Here is a 16,631-nt window from a genome sequence, read left to right on the forward strand (position 1 = left end):
AATACCCCCCCCCCCACACACACACACCCTGTGTGTCCAAGATCACAGTCCTCCTTGGTGACTCTCCTAGTCGCAAGGCCCCCAGCCCACACTGCCACCTGCTGGCCAGGTTCCTGGGTCCTGGGCTTTGGGGGTTCTGGCTGCCGTGCTGTGCACTGTGTTTGGGAGCCTGTCTTAAAGCAAAGCCAAGAGCAGCGAATCTGGATGTGCAAGAGAGAAGGGGTCATAAATCACGATTTCCTTACAAACCTGTCTCCCCTGCTGCATTTAAAACCCAGGGTCTGGTTTGCAGAAATGAAATGTGTAATTGACTTTTCAAAACCCGTCCCTGCCTCTGAGAGATAAATCTGTAGTCACGAACCCAACGGATCCAACAGGATGAGGGAAGGACCCACCTGCCAATGCAGTCTCTGCTCAGCACAGAGGGGTCGGCAGGGGCAGGATTGCAAGCTGTGCGTGGCAGAGCTGAGACCCTCAGGGGTGCCTGTTTTGATTCATAAAGAGGTCCCCTAAAGACCAGCTGGGACAGAGGGCAGTGATACCCCCTGGCCTTTCTCTGCCCTCCTGACTGTGTAAGACTTTTTGACCCCAAAGCAGCTCCTTCTCCTCATCTTGCCCCAGGCCAGGTCCCTTCTCCCACAGCCTCCTTTGGTGACAGCCACAACCTGCCCCCACCCCAAGTCAAAGAGCCTGTTCTTTCCCCCAAAGTGTGTGAGCGGTGAAAGATTATTCCAGGCAGACAAGAAATAATTTATTGTTACATTTAATTAACTTAAATTGCTGTTTTACAGGGGAGAAAAAATGGAACGGAAAATCTCCTGCCTACAGTCAAGGGAGGGGGTGTGTCTGGGTGCTCCCCACCTCCAGGTCTTCTCCCTGGGGCTCTGGGCTCAGGGTGTGTCCTGCCTACCACCCCTCTATCCCTACTTCTTCACTTCTGTCCCTTAATGAGAGCTCATGGCAGGGCTGGACCTGTGGGCCACCTGCTTCACCCACCCCAGGGGCAGAGAAGGCCTGACCCCAGCTCTTGAGTTCACACATGCCACTCAAGGTCCCAGGAGTATGTCCACTTGAGTTGTAAGCTCCAAGGGCAGGATCTGTGTTAGGTTACCTTTGTTCCCTCAGAGAGACCTGACACCGTGTAGACCTCCTACATGTTGGTGGATGAATCAATGAATGACTGAGTGAGTGAATGAACAGATGGCCTTTTGTTTTCTACCCCCTTAGGCCACAGGGTCGCACCAGGACATTTGGAGGCTCATTTCCTCTTTCCCTCCTTCCCGGCAGGAGCTTCCTCCTCCTCTGGGTTTTGGGTTTGTGCATGGCCCCCACCTTGGCCCCCAGGAGATTGTGCTAAAGGAAAAAGTGCTCTGCGGTGGGTAGGTGGGGGCAGGTCCCGTTGTGACTCTGACAAACTTGCTCTGAGATTATGCCAAGGCACCCCCTTCCTTGCCTCAGTTTCTTCAAGTGTGACGTGCCCAGGGCATTGTGTTTGTTCCCAGGGTTCTTTTCCAGGTCTGACTCTGCCCTGCCTGAGCACCTACAGGAGAGCAGAAATTCAGCCCTTTAAACTCAGGGCGGGAGGGATCCACACTAGAAGCTTTCATTGGCTCCTTCCTACCTGTGTGGGGTTGGGCAAATCACTTAACGTCTCCCTGCCTCAGTTTCCCCATCCACAAACGGGGGCTCATAGGGCTAAAACATTTACACCCCCAAGCTCTCAGAGAGACCGGAGCTGAGTGCATGCTAAGTGCCACAGAAGCCACCTCTGTCCAGTGATAAGCTGTTTCCTTCCTGACTCAGCCCTTCTGCCCCCAAATGCTCTGACTGGTCCTCTGTCTACCCAGGGCATGAACCACCACTTTCCACCACCAGTCGGTTCCTAGGAGCTGGCGGCCACCCACAAAATGGCACATACCTCCCCGTCCATGATGGAGCCCACTGCCCACTGCCAACCCCATCTGGCCTCCTTCCCAGCCTCTCCTGCAGTCATCCCCACCCGCTTTGGTTGGGTTCACTCAGATTCACACCAATATGTTCCATGGCTCCTGCCTTCTGGGCCTCCCTGCCCCTCTTCTACCCACCGTCTCTCTCTCCCTGTCTTCTCCCGGTCCTCCCTTACCTCCATTTTCTTCCTCCCTCCTTCCCACTTGCCCAATTCCAGACCCTGTGAATTGTCTCATTTAATCCTCTCAGTCCCTCTCAGAGGGATCCTTCACCATGTCCCCACTGTACAGATGACAAGCTGATGTGTATGGGCATGGTAACTGGTCCTCGGGGTTACCATGGTAACCGAAGGGCCTGGGGTTGGCCTGGTTCCTACCCCTGGCAGTGCCCTGCTGCTTCCCCTCCTCTCCCCAAGGTCACCTCTTCCCAGCCTGGATCCTTCAGGTCAGGTGGCTATGGGTTTCTTTTGCCCCCTGGCTGCATCCTGGCCTCCTGAGAGTTGGCAGTGGGAATTGAGGGGTACACACCCACCTGTCAGGCCCTATCAGCAGGGGGGCTCAGGAAGGGCTACGGTCCTCCCCCTGGAGCTGCCCAACTGTGACCCGTGAGTGGCTCCCCCTCTGGGAAACCCTCCCTGAGGGGTTGGGAGACCGAGCTGAGGTGTGGGAACAGCTGTGGAGACACCAGCCATGCAGGCTGTCAGCCTTGGCTGCTCGGCCACAAGTGCAAAGTGGGGGGACTGTGGTGTGGCGGGCGGAGGATGCCCTTGAAGCAGCTGCATTTCTAGAGATCTGAAGAGAGCCAGGAAGGAAGAGGGAATCTGTCTGCCTCTGGGAAGCTGATTGAAAACGCTAAAGGGTTTGTGGCTGTTTTTCCTGGAGAAGTGACTGCCTTTCAACACCTGGGGAGGGAGTTGAAAAGGGGTTGCTGGCTCCAAGTCCACGGAGCAGAGATGCAGGGCACAGGTGAGAACAATCATAAGGTGGGCAACGGCCTCGCCCTGTTTCTTTGCCTGTAAAAGTGAGTTAGACAAACCTAGAAATTTCTGGACAGTACTTAGCCTCTGACCTAGGAGAAAGAAAATTCCATTTCTTAGACCCCACCCCAGAGACTTCAGTTCAGTAGGCCCCGGGGGGTGGGTGGGTGGGGGGGAGGGCTCAGGAGTCCTTATATTTTTTAACGCTCGGCCAGGTGATTGTGAAATGATGCCTGAATTGAGGATAACGGAACTAGCTCAGTGAGCCTCAGCTAGGGGCCATTTTGCCTTCCAGGGAACATGGGGCATGAATGTCTGGAGACAGCCTTGGTGGCTATGAATGGTGTGTGTGTGTGTGTGGGGGGGTACTGGTATTTAATGGCAAGAGGCCAGGGAGGCCCCTAAACATCCTATGATGCACAGCACCCCTTGTTCCCCAAAAGGACTACCTGGCCCCATGTGTCAATAGTGTTGCTGCTGGGAAATCCTGGGGGAGGGCTGCAGAGCTCTGGAGTCACTCACCTGCTTGCCCATCACACAGGGAGGAAGGAAGACATTTGGGGAGACCTTGGAAAGAATGAAAGAATAAGAAGGAGGAGCCTTCAAGAGGACTTTGGACTAGTCCTTCCCCATTGCCTGGCTCAGTCTGAGGGCAGGGGACTAATGGAGGGACTCTTCCTGGCCAGATGGGAGCTCCTGCCTGGTCAGCACCTCCAGGCTCTTTCTGGGGTGGGGTGTGCATGGAAGACCAGGAAGGGGTGAGAAGATCTGCCTGTGGACACAGCCAAAGTTGGGGGGTCAGGCAGCATAGGCTGCTGCGGCCAGCTCCGACATATTGGAGGAGGCAGCTGACTTGGGAAAACCTGGGGATAAGGGGCAGAACCTATGCAGGGCTGGGTTTTTGGAGCTTTTGGTGAGCCTGCCCCCAAGGAGAGGCTCCCCTGGCCTCACTAGGGTCCTGTGACCCATGAACGCAGAGAGTCTTATCCCCACCTTTGTGACCGGTGAGGGTGAATGAGAGAATAAGAAGGAGTCTCGCCCAGATCCTGCCATCAAGAGGGATTCTGAGCAAACCAAAGTCCTCCCTCCCCGCATGGGCTCCACCACTGCAGTCAGCCCCACCTCAGCTGCCACCATCACAGCATCACTCAAGTCCCTACGACCCAGAAGTGAGACACACATATGCAAAGGACGTGGCCTGAGAGCCAGACTCATGGAGAGTGAACCAGGGATTCAGGCGGTGAATTCTGGCCCCAAAAGAGGGTTTCAGATGGGCTACTGAAAGGGCGGTCAGGGCCAGTTGGCGGGTCAGGCCTGCTGGCTGTGAACCGCCTGCTGTTGGTCCTCACGGTGATAGCACAACAGCTGAGGGTAAGCATTTGGAAACTTGGATGTGAATTTGTCCTTGCTGTGACAACCAAGCAGGTTGTCAATAAACTCATCTCCTTGAACAGGGTCTAGACCAATTCAGATGCTGTCACACTTGCCAGGCGAGTCCCACTGGGTGGCTGTGCAGGAGGACCACATGTGGCCTTCGGCCGATTGGTCCATCCCCCAGCCAGAGGAGCTGGCTCAGGAGGGAAGGTCTCATGGGGTGAGGGGGTCTGAGTGCTAGCTGGGCTTAGGCTCCCCCACTCTCCCCAGTAGAGTGGGGAGGACAGCGGACCCTGCCCATGAAAGCAGCAGGTCCCACTGTTTGGCCTTCAGTGGGGGCAAGTCCCCCACAGGCATTTCCTCCTTTGATCTCCATCGAGAAAGAGGACACAGAAACCCCCAGAGAGGTTGTTTGACTTGCCAAAGGCCACCCATCCAGGAAGTGGCAGGGTTGGCTGTAACCCCAGGACCTCTGCCCTGTCAGCGTTGGGGACAGTGTTCTTTCCTCCAAGGGTGCTGTCTTCAGGGGTAAGCACAAGCCAGGCCACTCCTGGGCCCTGTGTTTCACAGCCTGGCAGGAGCGTTCATGGTCAGGCCATGAGCCCAACCACTTCGTCAGAAAGGATCCCAAAGACTGCCCCCTGCCACCCATAGGGAGCTGGAGGGCTGTGGGTATGGACTGGGGCACAAGGCACCATGGAGGAGAGATGAATGCTGGTGCCCCGGGCCACCTCTGCTGGCCTGGCTACTCCTGCCTGTAGCCAGCAGCACCAGGGCAGTGATGGGGAGGGAGCCCTGGGCTGCCACCAACCTGCTTGGACCCCAGCTTCTGAGAAGTTTCTTGCCCCTTTGTCTCAATGCCCCTAGTCTCCCTCCATGATGTCTCCCCACCCTGCTCAGAGCCCCACACAAAGCACGGTGTAACAAATGCCAGGGCAGAACACAGCTGGCCTGGAATCTCTGACTGTCCCTAAATGGTGTCAGCAGCCTAACCCTAGATAAGCCTCAGAGTCATCCCACGTGCTGCGACAGAGAGCCCTGTCTGTCTAGCTAGTCCTTTGTGTGTCTCCTGTTGCCACAGCACTTCCACGTGCACAGATGGATGTTCATCGGGGACTAGAGCACAGAGAGACCCTTCATTAAATTCAGTAAATATTGTGCACCTAATGTGTGCACAGTTCTGGGTTAGATGCTGAGCACACAGAATCTGTTGGGTCTATTATTTTTTGAGGGACTCCTCCTGGCCCAGGCGCAGCTCAGAATCTATGGTGGGGGGACTAGGGTCCTGGCTCAGTGGCAGAGCCCACCCCACCGTCTTGCAAGTATGAGGCACTGGGTTCGATCCTCAGCACTACATCAAAGTAAATAAATAAATTAAATAAAGGTATTGTGTCCATCCACAACTAAAAAAAAATTAAAAAAAAAGAATCTATAGTGGGAATAGGGGCTTGGGTTAGATGCAGGCAATCAGGGGTCCTCATAGGGTCTGGTCAATCAGAGTGTTAAGGCCTCCCCCCCTGGGGCTTAAATGCCCAGGCTCCCCATGAGTTGGGGCTCACAGCAGGGGGAGGGGACAAGGAACAGGTAGAGACACTTAGGAAAGAAGTGGCTTAGACCAAAGGGCTTCCTGGAGGAGGAAGCAGATGGTTCAGGAAGACTTTGGTGGGTGTGGTGAACAGATGAGGCCTGGTGCGGAGACTAGGGAGAGAAGTCCCAGCAGGAATGACAGCCGGTCAAAGGCCCAAATGAACCTCCCTGTGGAGCGGCTGGGGCAGGAAGGAGAGCAGAGTGATGGCAGCAAGATTCTAGGGTCTGCTTCTTTCACCTATAGGGTGGTTGGTGCAGAGGACTCAGTGGGGTCACACGGCGGGCTCAGCAATGGGAGCCACCCCACCCCATAAACGATGCACCTGCGGCGAGAAGCTGGTCCGGCCCGGAGGGAATGGGCAGGGGGAGGATGGGGGATGGCAGGGCACTGGTCACGCCCAGGATTAGGGACCAGCAGCCCACGGAGCGCTGACTGTGCTGAGAAGTGGTGACCACGTAGTGGACTCTGAGGGGTGGCAGAAGGAGGGACGCTATTACAAACATTGCAGAAGTAGCTTACTCCCAGTGTGTGTGTGTGTGTGTGTGTGTGTGTGTGTGTGTGTGTGAAACAGACAGGGGGATACTCCCTAGGGAGCAGTTGGGACCACAACTGCAGCAGGCTCTATGGCTTCTGTCCTCTGCTGCTAGAGTGGGGACCCAGCCCTGGGGCAGTGGGGAGCAGGGGCAAAGTGGGGTGGGGGTCCTTCCACCCTGTGAATCAGCCTCTGCATGGCGGGTTGGGGGCTCTTGTGAGAAATGGAGAGAAAGGGGTTCCACGGGGCTAGGCTGCTGCTTCTGAGAGCCCGGCCTTGGGAGGGCCGTGCCTTGGAAAGCCCGGGACCTTCCCTCAGCCAGTCCCTTCCTGCCCAGTGATTTTCTATTGCGCCTGCACAGCTCACCCCTAGTCCCAGGACCACCCTCTCTGCTCATAGGCTGCCCACCCAGCTCTGTCCCCACAGTGTGCAGGGCAGCTCTAGAAATGACCAGTGTCTGTGGCTCTGAACCAGGAGGACCACTGAGCTCTTCATGCAGCCTGCCGAGGAGGCCACCAGGGCACTGTCACAGCCCCCTCTGGTCCTAGCTGTTCACTCTTTGGCTCTGTGTCCTACCAGGACACTCACCAATAGCTGTTCAGTTCTCCTAAAGGCCAGGAACTTCCAGTGCGTAAAAGCTCAACCAAGATTCTCGCTATGCCTCCCGATGGCCCCGATACCTCTTAGCACTCTGGTGGGTGGACTCCAACCTGTAGCCAGGCAGCTGAGAACAATCCCCACCTCTCCTCTCCTTCAGTAGCCATGAAAGAGCCGCTGGACCAGTCTGGCCAGTTTCTCTTCTGGGCTCTGACCTGGGTGTGCTGGCTCACAGCCAGACCGGCTGAGGCTGGAAACAGGTTGACAGGGGGGGGGGGTGTGCACACTCCACAGACCCCACCTCTCAGCACTTCGGGAGGCTGCACCAGCAGGGCCAGGGGGTGGGATGGGGAAGAGCATCCATAAACACCTTCCCTCATCCCAGAAACAGTCTTCTAGCTGCTGGACGGGCAGCCGCCAAAGAACATGCTTGGCTAAAGCATTTGAATCAGTGGGCTGTGTGCAGGGACCCCTCTCCCAGAACAAAACCCTGCCATGCCCCTTTCACAGAAAAGGAAGCACTTGTCCACACTGACACAGTCTGCCGCCTCTGTGTCCCTCCCTGCCTGCTTTACCACTTGTGTTGGAGCAGACCCCACTTACTCTGAAAACAAGTGGTCCACCATCAGTGGCCATCAGACTCCAGATAGTTGCTTTCAAAATGATCGTTCACATCAGTGAACTCATCATTTCTCATTATCCTCCCTGTAGGTTTCTCCTTTTTTTGGGTACTGAGGCTTGAACCCAGGGATGTTTTACCACCGAGCTACATTCCAGACCTTTCTGTTTTTAATTTTGACACAGATCTCACTAAATTGCTGAGGCTGGCCTTGAACTTGTAATCCTTCTGCCTTAGCCTCCCAAGTCTCTAGGATTACAAGTCTACATCACTGTGCCTGGCAAGAGGAGTATTACTGATAGGAACTTCATTTATAATTAACAAATTCTTTCTTTGACTATAAAATTGCAGCTAAAATCTCCACTTGGCCTCACCTCCCAAATGGGCTCACCTTCCCTTTTGCTGAGACTGTGAATGGCTAGGAGGGAGTCAGGGGGGAGACATCACCCCAGTCCTCTTTTCACTGAGCAGAGAGCTAGAAAGGCCCAGACTACCTCCTGCCAACCTGCCCTTCCCCACACCCAGCGAAAGGCTGGAGCTTCAGGACTGCAGATCCACCCTCATGGGTGACTCCAAATCACTGGGGGTGCTGAACTGGTTGTTTGTTGCTTTCTTTTTTCATTTTTAATAACCACAGTGGGCTTAAGGGGGAGTTCTAGTCTTTTCTGTGTTAGAGATTGCTTTTCTGCTAGGGTGGTTTAAGCACCTCTCAGCTTTCTCAGTTTTGATGTGACATCCATATCCTGTGGGGACAGTGATAGGTTTGCTCCAATTACACAATATTAAATGGAGGAAGTAACAATAAAACTCATCTGTCCAGTCCACAAATGTTTCTTAAACCCTATTATGTGCAATAAATCTTTAGGCCTGAGACAAAGACCACCATAGGAACAAAGGAACTTCTGATCTTTGGCTCATGGCCTGACAGCAGCCCCGGGGGGCTTGGTGTGTGTCACCCTCAACCAATGTCAACTTTGCATCGTTGATTTCGGGATACCCTGGGTATGTGCTTATAGACAGTTGCAGTGACTTATCTTTTAGCCCAGGGAAAAATGCTTGAGTTGAGCACAATGAGTATTCCTGCCCCTGCAACTAACCAAGAAAACAGGATCCTCCTTCCGCCCGGGGACCTGGCCTGATGTCTTTTTGCCAGAGCTGGCTCCTTTCCTAAATGGAAGCCCCAATAAAAGCTTTGCCTACATGTTTGCTCGCCTGGCTTGATTTCATTTCTATGATTACTGAGTCAAATGGTCCCAGGGTCCATCACCAGGCCCAGTGCTGGGAAGTGGGAATGACAGTAGGAGAGACCCAGAAAGAGCACTTAGGTCCAAGTACCATGCACCAAGCTCCCTTGGCTGGGAGGAGGCAGAGCTGGGAATGGAATCAGCTGCCCATGGCTCTTGCCATGAGAGATCACAGCCCTAAGGGTGTTTGGAAACACAGACCTTTCAGAGAGATGTGAAAGGGAGTGATGTGAACAGGGAGTCTTGCTCGAAATCCCTGTTTATAGAGAAACTTCAGCTCAGAGAGGGAAGATGACCTACCTAAAGTCACACAGTCAGTTGGAGGCGGGGCTGGAACCAAAGTCGGCTGGAACCAAAGTCGGCTTTGCTGGCTCCCAGCGTAATAGTCTTTCCATTCCTTTAGCTGTTGAAATCCTCAGCCCTGCTCCTAACCCTTCCTTCTAGTCCACACCACGCCTGGAGCTCAGGTTCCTGGGTTTGGCAAGAATCATGGGCACTTGGGTGGTGCCAAAGGGTACCTCTGACCCCAAACTCCTCAGTGTGGCTGACCTCAGCTGGCTGCTGCTCCCCTCCAAGGAGCCAAATGATAGCGAGGGTGAGACGTGGCCCTTCCATTGAGCTCATCCTCCCGGGCTCTGGGTCAGTATCTATATGCTCCCTGAGCACTGTGCTGTCCCTCCCTAGGGCTGGTCATGTCACATCAGAAGGGCTTGGTCTTGCTTTCGGGCCCCTTCCCAACTTTGCTCCTAGTCTGTGGCCAGGCCAGTTGTCCCACACCCTACAGCAGCCCAAGCCCACCCCCAGCACCTTTTGCCCTACGCAAGCCTCCTGCAGTGTTCCGCTTGGAGACCTGGCTCCACACCATGTAAGCAAAGAAATAAGTTGAAAATGGCCCAAACAGGCACCCGTACAGGATGGCAAAGCACGTCCACTCACGGGCCATACACAGGCGTGAACAGTCTCCCTCTAAAGGTTCAGGAACTATAGGGGACAGATTTGAGCTGACACAGCAGTGAGAGGGCCGCCCCACAGCCACAGCTGTGCCCAAACCTGTGCTTGAGAAAAGGACCCACCAGAATCATTTCTATAACATAACAGCAGCTAAATTAGGAGAGTGAGGGCGCAGTAATTCCCCCCTGCGGCTTCCAAACTTTGCCTAATGCTGTTAAGTTGCTTTTATAATAAGGGCAGCAATAAAACCCGCAGCCTCCTCGGCATTCTCTCTCCTTTAAGAGCCCAGCTAGGCCTGGGCCTTCTCCACCCATCATGGTCACCTGTCACCAGAACACAGATCTCTCTCAGGAAGAGTGGCAGTTGGCGGGTGGCTGCCATGGAGGTGCTCATGCCATCTCTCCCTGGGGGTTGGGACAGTATCTCCTCTGTCTCCTCCTCAACCATGAACATGCATGTACATGTGCACACACACCCCACCTGTCACAAACACTTTCCCTCATGCTCTTCACACCTGTACAGTGTGAAGCCCACTCTACAGGCCCCAGAGTGGATCCCTTCCCAACACTGGCTGACTTGTTGGGAACAGAGCTGGATTTTGGCTTAATCCTAAATCCCCTAGATTCAGATATTCAAACAGTCCAAACTACCTGCTTTTGCCTCTGGCACAGGTTCAGAGCGTGATTTAAGTGGCTTAGAATATTTACTGGTAAGAGCTAACAAAACAAAGCCTTTGGTGGGAATGCATGGGTATAAATTCTGGCTCTGCCACTCAGTCCCTCACAGCTCTGTGACCTTCAACAAGTTACTTAGCTCTGTGCCCCAGGTAGAATTCCGAGTTCCTGGTGCTGTTATGAGGATGAAATGACTTAATATTTACAAAGCAGCTAGATGGATTCCCAGAAATTTGAACATGCTATACATAAGCACTCCATTCACTCATTGCTGCTCATTCATTCCCTATTTATTGGGTACCTACTGAGTCCATCAGGCCAGACATCAGGGGCACACAACCCACCATCTAGTGGGAACAACATACACACCACAAAAAAGAAAAAGAAAGAAAGGGGGGAAGGGAGAAAGACTTTCTTTTAAGAAAATGTGATCATTTTAAACAGAAATTTGCACACAATTCTAAGAAAGGCCTGAAAAAGAACATTTCTCTATTTCCATGTAAACTTGAAAAAAATACCCACTATTCAATCCTTAGAATCCATTTAAAACATTGGATTCTTATTTGTGAATTTAGACTAAGCCTCCAGACACAGGAGGCTTTGGGAAAATATCCCACTCAATGCCATCTATTCAACCTCCGTGGATGTTTTTCTTCCTACTTCCTTTGACGGTGACCCATCACCTAGAAAATAATCTTGGGTTCAGCCCTCAGGTATTGGGTAGAGGAGGTGATGTGTGTTCAGTGAGACCAACCCTCATTTATTTTAAAAAATAACTTGTAAATATTTGGCTAGGAGAGAAAGCCGGGGAAAGCCTCAGTAACTTATAGTCACAACGGATGAACCCACAGAGGTTGCATTTTTAAATCTTGATGGTTTTAACTCAAACCGCTATGTGAGCAGGTAAACTGCACAGCTGGTTGATAACGATGGAAAAGAAAATTGTCAATCCATAACCCTCCCCCAAATCCACTCAAGTCTTTGGAGTCGCTTTTGAATACCCTGAACTCAGCCGCCGTGATGTCTGTGTTTGTGGCCCAGGCAGTCCACGCTGACCCTGCGGAGTCCTGAGACCCGCGCGAGGCGACCCCGGGTGAGTCCGGTGAGTCGCAAGTGGAGCTGCCCAGCGGCTGGCAGGAGGTCCACCCACCCACACGCCCACCTTCTCGGCAGCCAACAGCTTACGTGTCTGCAACCAGCAAGCCCAGCGCTCAGGGATGAGCTCGGCGCCGGCAAGTGGCGGTTGTCACTAGAGCCTAGTCCTTCCCAGGGCTCCACCACTCGCGGACAGCCCCTCGCCGCCCCCTTCATCCAATGGATGCTGCATTCACCGTTTGGCGACTTTCCTAAACTCCCGGCGCCGGAACCGCGAGCCGCACGGAGGGCTGGAGAGCCAGCATTGCGCGCCGGGGCTGCGGTACCCGGCGCATCCGCGCACCGGCTCCATCGGAGGTTGCGATATTAATCAAGGGCTCCAGTCGCGCAGGCGACTATTACCTTGTTGGACTTGGGGGCTTTCGCGGAGGGACCGGTCAGGAAAAAGTGCCCAGGACCAGGACCCGGGGCGGCCAAGAGGGTGCTGGGATGAAGAGGGATACGCGCCTCCAGTGCCGGGGCTGGGGTTTGCATGGGAGGAGTGGGAGGTGGAATCAAGCTTTGGCCCCAAAGTCTGCGGCGATCCCGGCACAGAGCGGCTTCCCCGGGTGGGCGGACCCCTCCTCCGCCAACATCCCGGCGCTTCGCCACACGGTTTCTTTTTTCCCCGGAGTTCTTCCTCTACCCACCCAAGCCTGACTGCAAAGGTTCGTGGAGAAGGAGTTAGGCTGCCCCAGCCTCCCTGGACCTGTGCCCTGCTCTCCCCAGCGCCCCTCCCCCACCCCACCCGCAGCCCACGCCTGTCCCGCGCCGGCCGGGGGGCTGGCGGCGCCGGCGATCCAGGCTGACCCGCTCGCTCTCACCTTGACGAGCCGGAGCTGCGGGCGCCGTCCCATCCTCGGACTCGCTCCGTTACCGTCCTGGATGCCTGGGTCCCTCGGACATCCCAGAGGGGCCGCCCGGCGGTTGCAGACTCCGGCGACGCAGAGTGGGCGGCTGGGCTCCTCGGTCGCTACCAGGCACCGAGGTACCGAGCTGAGCGCTCCTCAGCCCAGCAGCCCAGTCCGGCCCGGCCCGGTCCGGCCCGGCGGGCTTTCGTTTGTCCTTCCCGGGCAAGTCCGGCCGCCGTTTTCCGATTCAGCCCCGGCCGGCGTCTCTCGCCCGCTCGGAGCCCGCCTCCCTCGCTGTCCGCCTGCTCCTCGCCTTGGCTCCCCGCCCCCTCGCCGCGCGCGTCCCCTCCTCTTTTTCCCTCCCCCTCCCTTCGGTCCCTCCTCCGCGCCTCGCCCCCACCCTCTCCGCCCTCTCCGCCTCTTGGGTTCCCCGCCCTTCCACCGGCCGGCTCCCTGAGCCTTCGCCCCGCTGACCACCTTGCCTTGCACCCCGGTTTGCGGCAGTCGGTGGGGTGTACTGGCAGTGGTGGTGGCCGCCGCACAGGCTGGAGAAGAAGGCGGCGGGAGAAGGAGGCAGCCTCCGGCCTTCTGCCTCCCGCCCGGCTGGAGGTCGGGACTAGGGGAGTCCAAGGGATCTGGGGCGGAGGGGGGGGACTGGGAGACTCAGGTGAATTTATGAGAGCAAGGCCATTGGGGATTGGGGGACAGGGCGAGCTCGACTGAGCTAAGCCGCTGCGGAAACCAGATGAACCTGGGAACTGCGTTTGGGCAGTTCCCGCCTTGCAACCGGTCAGAAGGTCACCGCCGCCCCCAGTTAAGCTGAGCAGGGGCGTTGGGCTGGACGCCCAGCACCTTTGGCATTGACACGCCTGGTGCCTACTGAGACACGAGAACTCTGCGGAAGGAGACCTTATTCATTTATTCGTTCGTTCATTTTACAAGCTGAGTACCTGCTCAGTTTGGTCCAGACAAGGGGCAGCCCCTCAAAATAAAGGGAAGATGACCTGCCGTGCAGGACTAGCTGGCACCCGAAAGCTGCCAGGGGGAAGCCGGCGCGCAATGTGCTGCAACGCTGGGAATGCCGCTGAGAATCCAGTCGGCTGGGCGTGGAGGAGGCCACAGCGCCCCCTCTCGGCCGAATCCTCAGGGTAAGGGTCAGCAGTCCCGCCAGACCTTGGGGTCTTCATCTGATTTGGTTCTCTAGCTACCCAGCTCACCCCAGCTCTGAGAAGCAGGTCCTGCCTTCTCCATCCCTTCTAGGTGGATAGAACTTTTGACTCTCTTCTCCCTCTTTCTTCCTGAGCCAGATCTGAAAACGGACAAGAAAGAGGCCCTGGGAAATCTTCATTCTACCCCGCAAAGCGTAGGTCCCAGCAACAATGGCAGCCGCCCCCAGAAAATGTAGAGGCACCTTGGGCGAAGCCTGGTCCCAGAGTGGCGGACAGCTGGTTTTGAAATCAAACAGCCTGGCTGCCCTGGATTCCTCATCTTACCAGGCCCCCGCCTCTTCCCTTCCACCCCCATCTTGGCACTTTGAGCAAGAGCCAGTGCATTCATGGGTCCAAATGATCCTTATTTGGAGCTGGAGATTTTGCAGGCAGTCGTGTTATCCAACACACATTTTACTGGTGAGGAAACTGAGACACACAGAGGTGTGACCTGTCCAAAGCCCCATAGATGATAAGCCTAGTCCTCCCCTTCCTGATTCCCACCTCAAAGTGCTTGGAGGTCTGGGCCCTAAAAGAGTTTGGGGCATTGAAGTGAGAGGTCATTGACCAGGAAGCCAACTGGTCACATTGGCTTAGCCAAATTGATGTCATAATTTAGATGGAGCACATAGTTCTGAGCCTTGCAAAACCCAATTTGCTTAGGGCCCCAGAGCTGGTCAATCAAACCCAGAAGAGACTTACAGACCAACTAAATTGCCAATTTACTATTCGCAATGAAAATTAAGTTCAGGGCAGACAGACACAGTGGCCCATGTCTGTAATCCCAGGACTCTGGAGATGGAGGCAGGAGTATTTCAAGTTCAAGGCCAGCCTGGGCAACTTAGTGAGACCATTCTCAGAATAAAAAATATAAAGGGCTGGGTGTGTGACTCAGTAGTAGATCACCCCTGAGTTCAATTCCAAGAAGCAGAAAAGAAAGAAAGAAGGAAAGGCAGAACGCAGGGTAGTTTGGCATCTGGTTCTGGAGTCAGACAGCATGGGCTTAAGTCTTGATTCTTACACTTACAAGCTTAACCCTGAAAAATTATTTAAATTATTTAGCAGTGCCTCAATGTTCCTATCTATAAAGTGAGCCCAAGAACATCTACCTGCTAGGGCATAATGACTTATTTGTAAAGGACTTGGCTCAATGCCTGGCACATGGCAATAGCTTCATGATGGTTAACTGTAGTCACCTAGCTGTCATCAAGATGGAGTGAACCAGGTGCTCCAGTGTTGGTGGCTTGGTCTCTCTTCTAGGCAATGTTTGTGAGAAGCAAATTTCTCCATTGGAAGGCCCCAGAAGCAGTGGACTGTGGGATTGGAGGAGGCTGGCTGGTCATCAGGGAGGGCTGCCAGTCCTGCGGAGGTCTGTTCCCCACTCACCTTGGAGCATGGGCTCCAGAAATCAGAAAGCTCCAGTTTCTGCACTTTTCTGAGATTCTGGTTCCCTTTGCTTAATAAACACCATTAACTTTTGCCTCTCTGAGCCCATCCTTCTCCCCTTGACATGATCTTTAAATATGCTAATACCATCGATTCTTTGTAATCAAGTCTTGCTCTTCCTGCCTGTTTAGGCTGGGTATAAGACCTTCTCTCTTCCTGAAGTGGCATCTACAGCTAGTACATTCCCCCTGGTATATTATTTCCCTGATTTACCCTCCATCTGCCCCCCAGATGGGGGTAGGGGGCTTCAGCCTCTTTCCGTGACTTACTTATTTATAGTTCTGGCCTTGACAGCTGCAGGGGGGTTAGAAGGAGCTCCTGTTAAACAGCCTTCTGTAAAAGGTTCCATATCCCCTTTCATTTGCCTGGGAAGGGCTTCCTTTCACCTTCAAGAGCCTGGCTCCAATCTGCTCTGCCTACTGAAGATACAGGTGTCTATGCTGGCCCCCCTTCTTGCCCTCGAATGCCCTCCTCCCCTCTCTGCCCAGCCACTCTAGCCCCAGCAGCCTGATGGCTCAGGCTGGTCTCTGTGGGCAGCCTCTCCTCACTGCCCTCAGGACAGACTTCAGCTCCCTTTGAATATTCTTTCCCAGACTGACCTTTCCCAAACTTTCCTCCAATTGATCTCTCTCCTGCCCTCTCCTCTTCCTGCCTAGACCCAGACCGGAATCACCTTTCATTCTTTTAACCTGCCATTTTGGAAGAAAGAGAGATAGGAGGAATCCAAACAGCAATAAAAGCCAATCACATGCCCTTCTGAACAATAGGCAAGACAGATGTGAGACCAAATGATGAAGGGGTCCAGGGAGAAGGACCGCGTCGACGCTTCCCGCTGGAGGGGTTCCGCGGGCCCTGTGAAGATGGACAGTATGGAACAAACAGCATTTCTCGGACCACGGGCAGTAACTACAGGTTCTTTATTTCTAAATTTCTCATCCCTTTCAGCTGATACAACTGCAAAATGCAGGAGGAATGAACTATTAGGAAATGAAATAAAAAATAAAGACATACAGAATAAAAGCCCAGTTTAAAAAACCCGTAGATTCAGTGGGCCTAAAACTACTTTATCAGATTACTTTAAAATTTCTAAATATCCCCTCTCAATTTCTGCACTTACTTCATCACAGATCGACAACAGAATTTGCAGGCAAGTGCCAGGCTGCAGATCATGCCCACGGTAGCACTGCTCTGGATGTATGAAGCCAGGAAAATGATCCCATGAAGGGAGCAGCTTTTAAAATCCCATGAACCTTGGGGGATATGGTGTTAATTACTCCACTCATTCAATAAACGTTTAATGAGCAGCAACTATGTGCCAGTCACTGTTGGACACCAAGGCTAATAACGATTAATATACCAGGTTCCTAGCCCTCAAGATGTTCACTGCCTGGAATGGGAGAAAACCACTTTGATAAATAATTAAAAGCTAGCAAAATTAGGTCAACTGTGGGCATGGAGGCAGCAATATTAATTCTGCCTGGGGCTCCCAG

The 16,631-nt window shown here is 54.0% G+C and overlaps 1 protein-coding gene across 1 annotated transcript in view; it reads right to left on the reverse strand.

Annotated features, from left to right (window-relative positions):
• Crhr1 (corticotropin releasing hormone receptor 1) overlaps positions 1 to 12,791 on the reverse strand; it is a 45,001-nt gene extending 32,210 nt beyond the window's left edge. The window contains exon 1 of the mRNA XM_046421225.2: positions 12,461 to 12,791. Coding sequence (XP_046277181.1) covers positions 12,461 to 12,493 — 33 coding nt within the window. The 5' untranslated portion in view covers positions 12,494 to 12,791. The remainder of the gene's footprint in view (positions 1 to 12,460) is intronic.
• Between the last annotated feature and the right edge of the window lie 3,840 nt (positions 12,792 to 16,631).

Source organism: Marmota monax, unplaced genomic scaffold, assembly GCF_021218885.2.
Source record: "Marmota monax isolate L192 unplaced genomic scaffold, Marmota_monax_Labrador192_F-V1.1 WCK01_AAM20220418_F8-fsc00322, whole genome shotgun sequence".
Lineage (NCBI taxonomy): Eukaryota > Metazoa > Chordata > Mammalia > Rodentia > Sciuridae > Marmota > Marmota monax.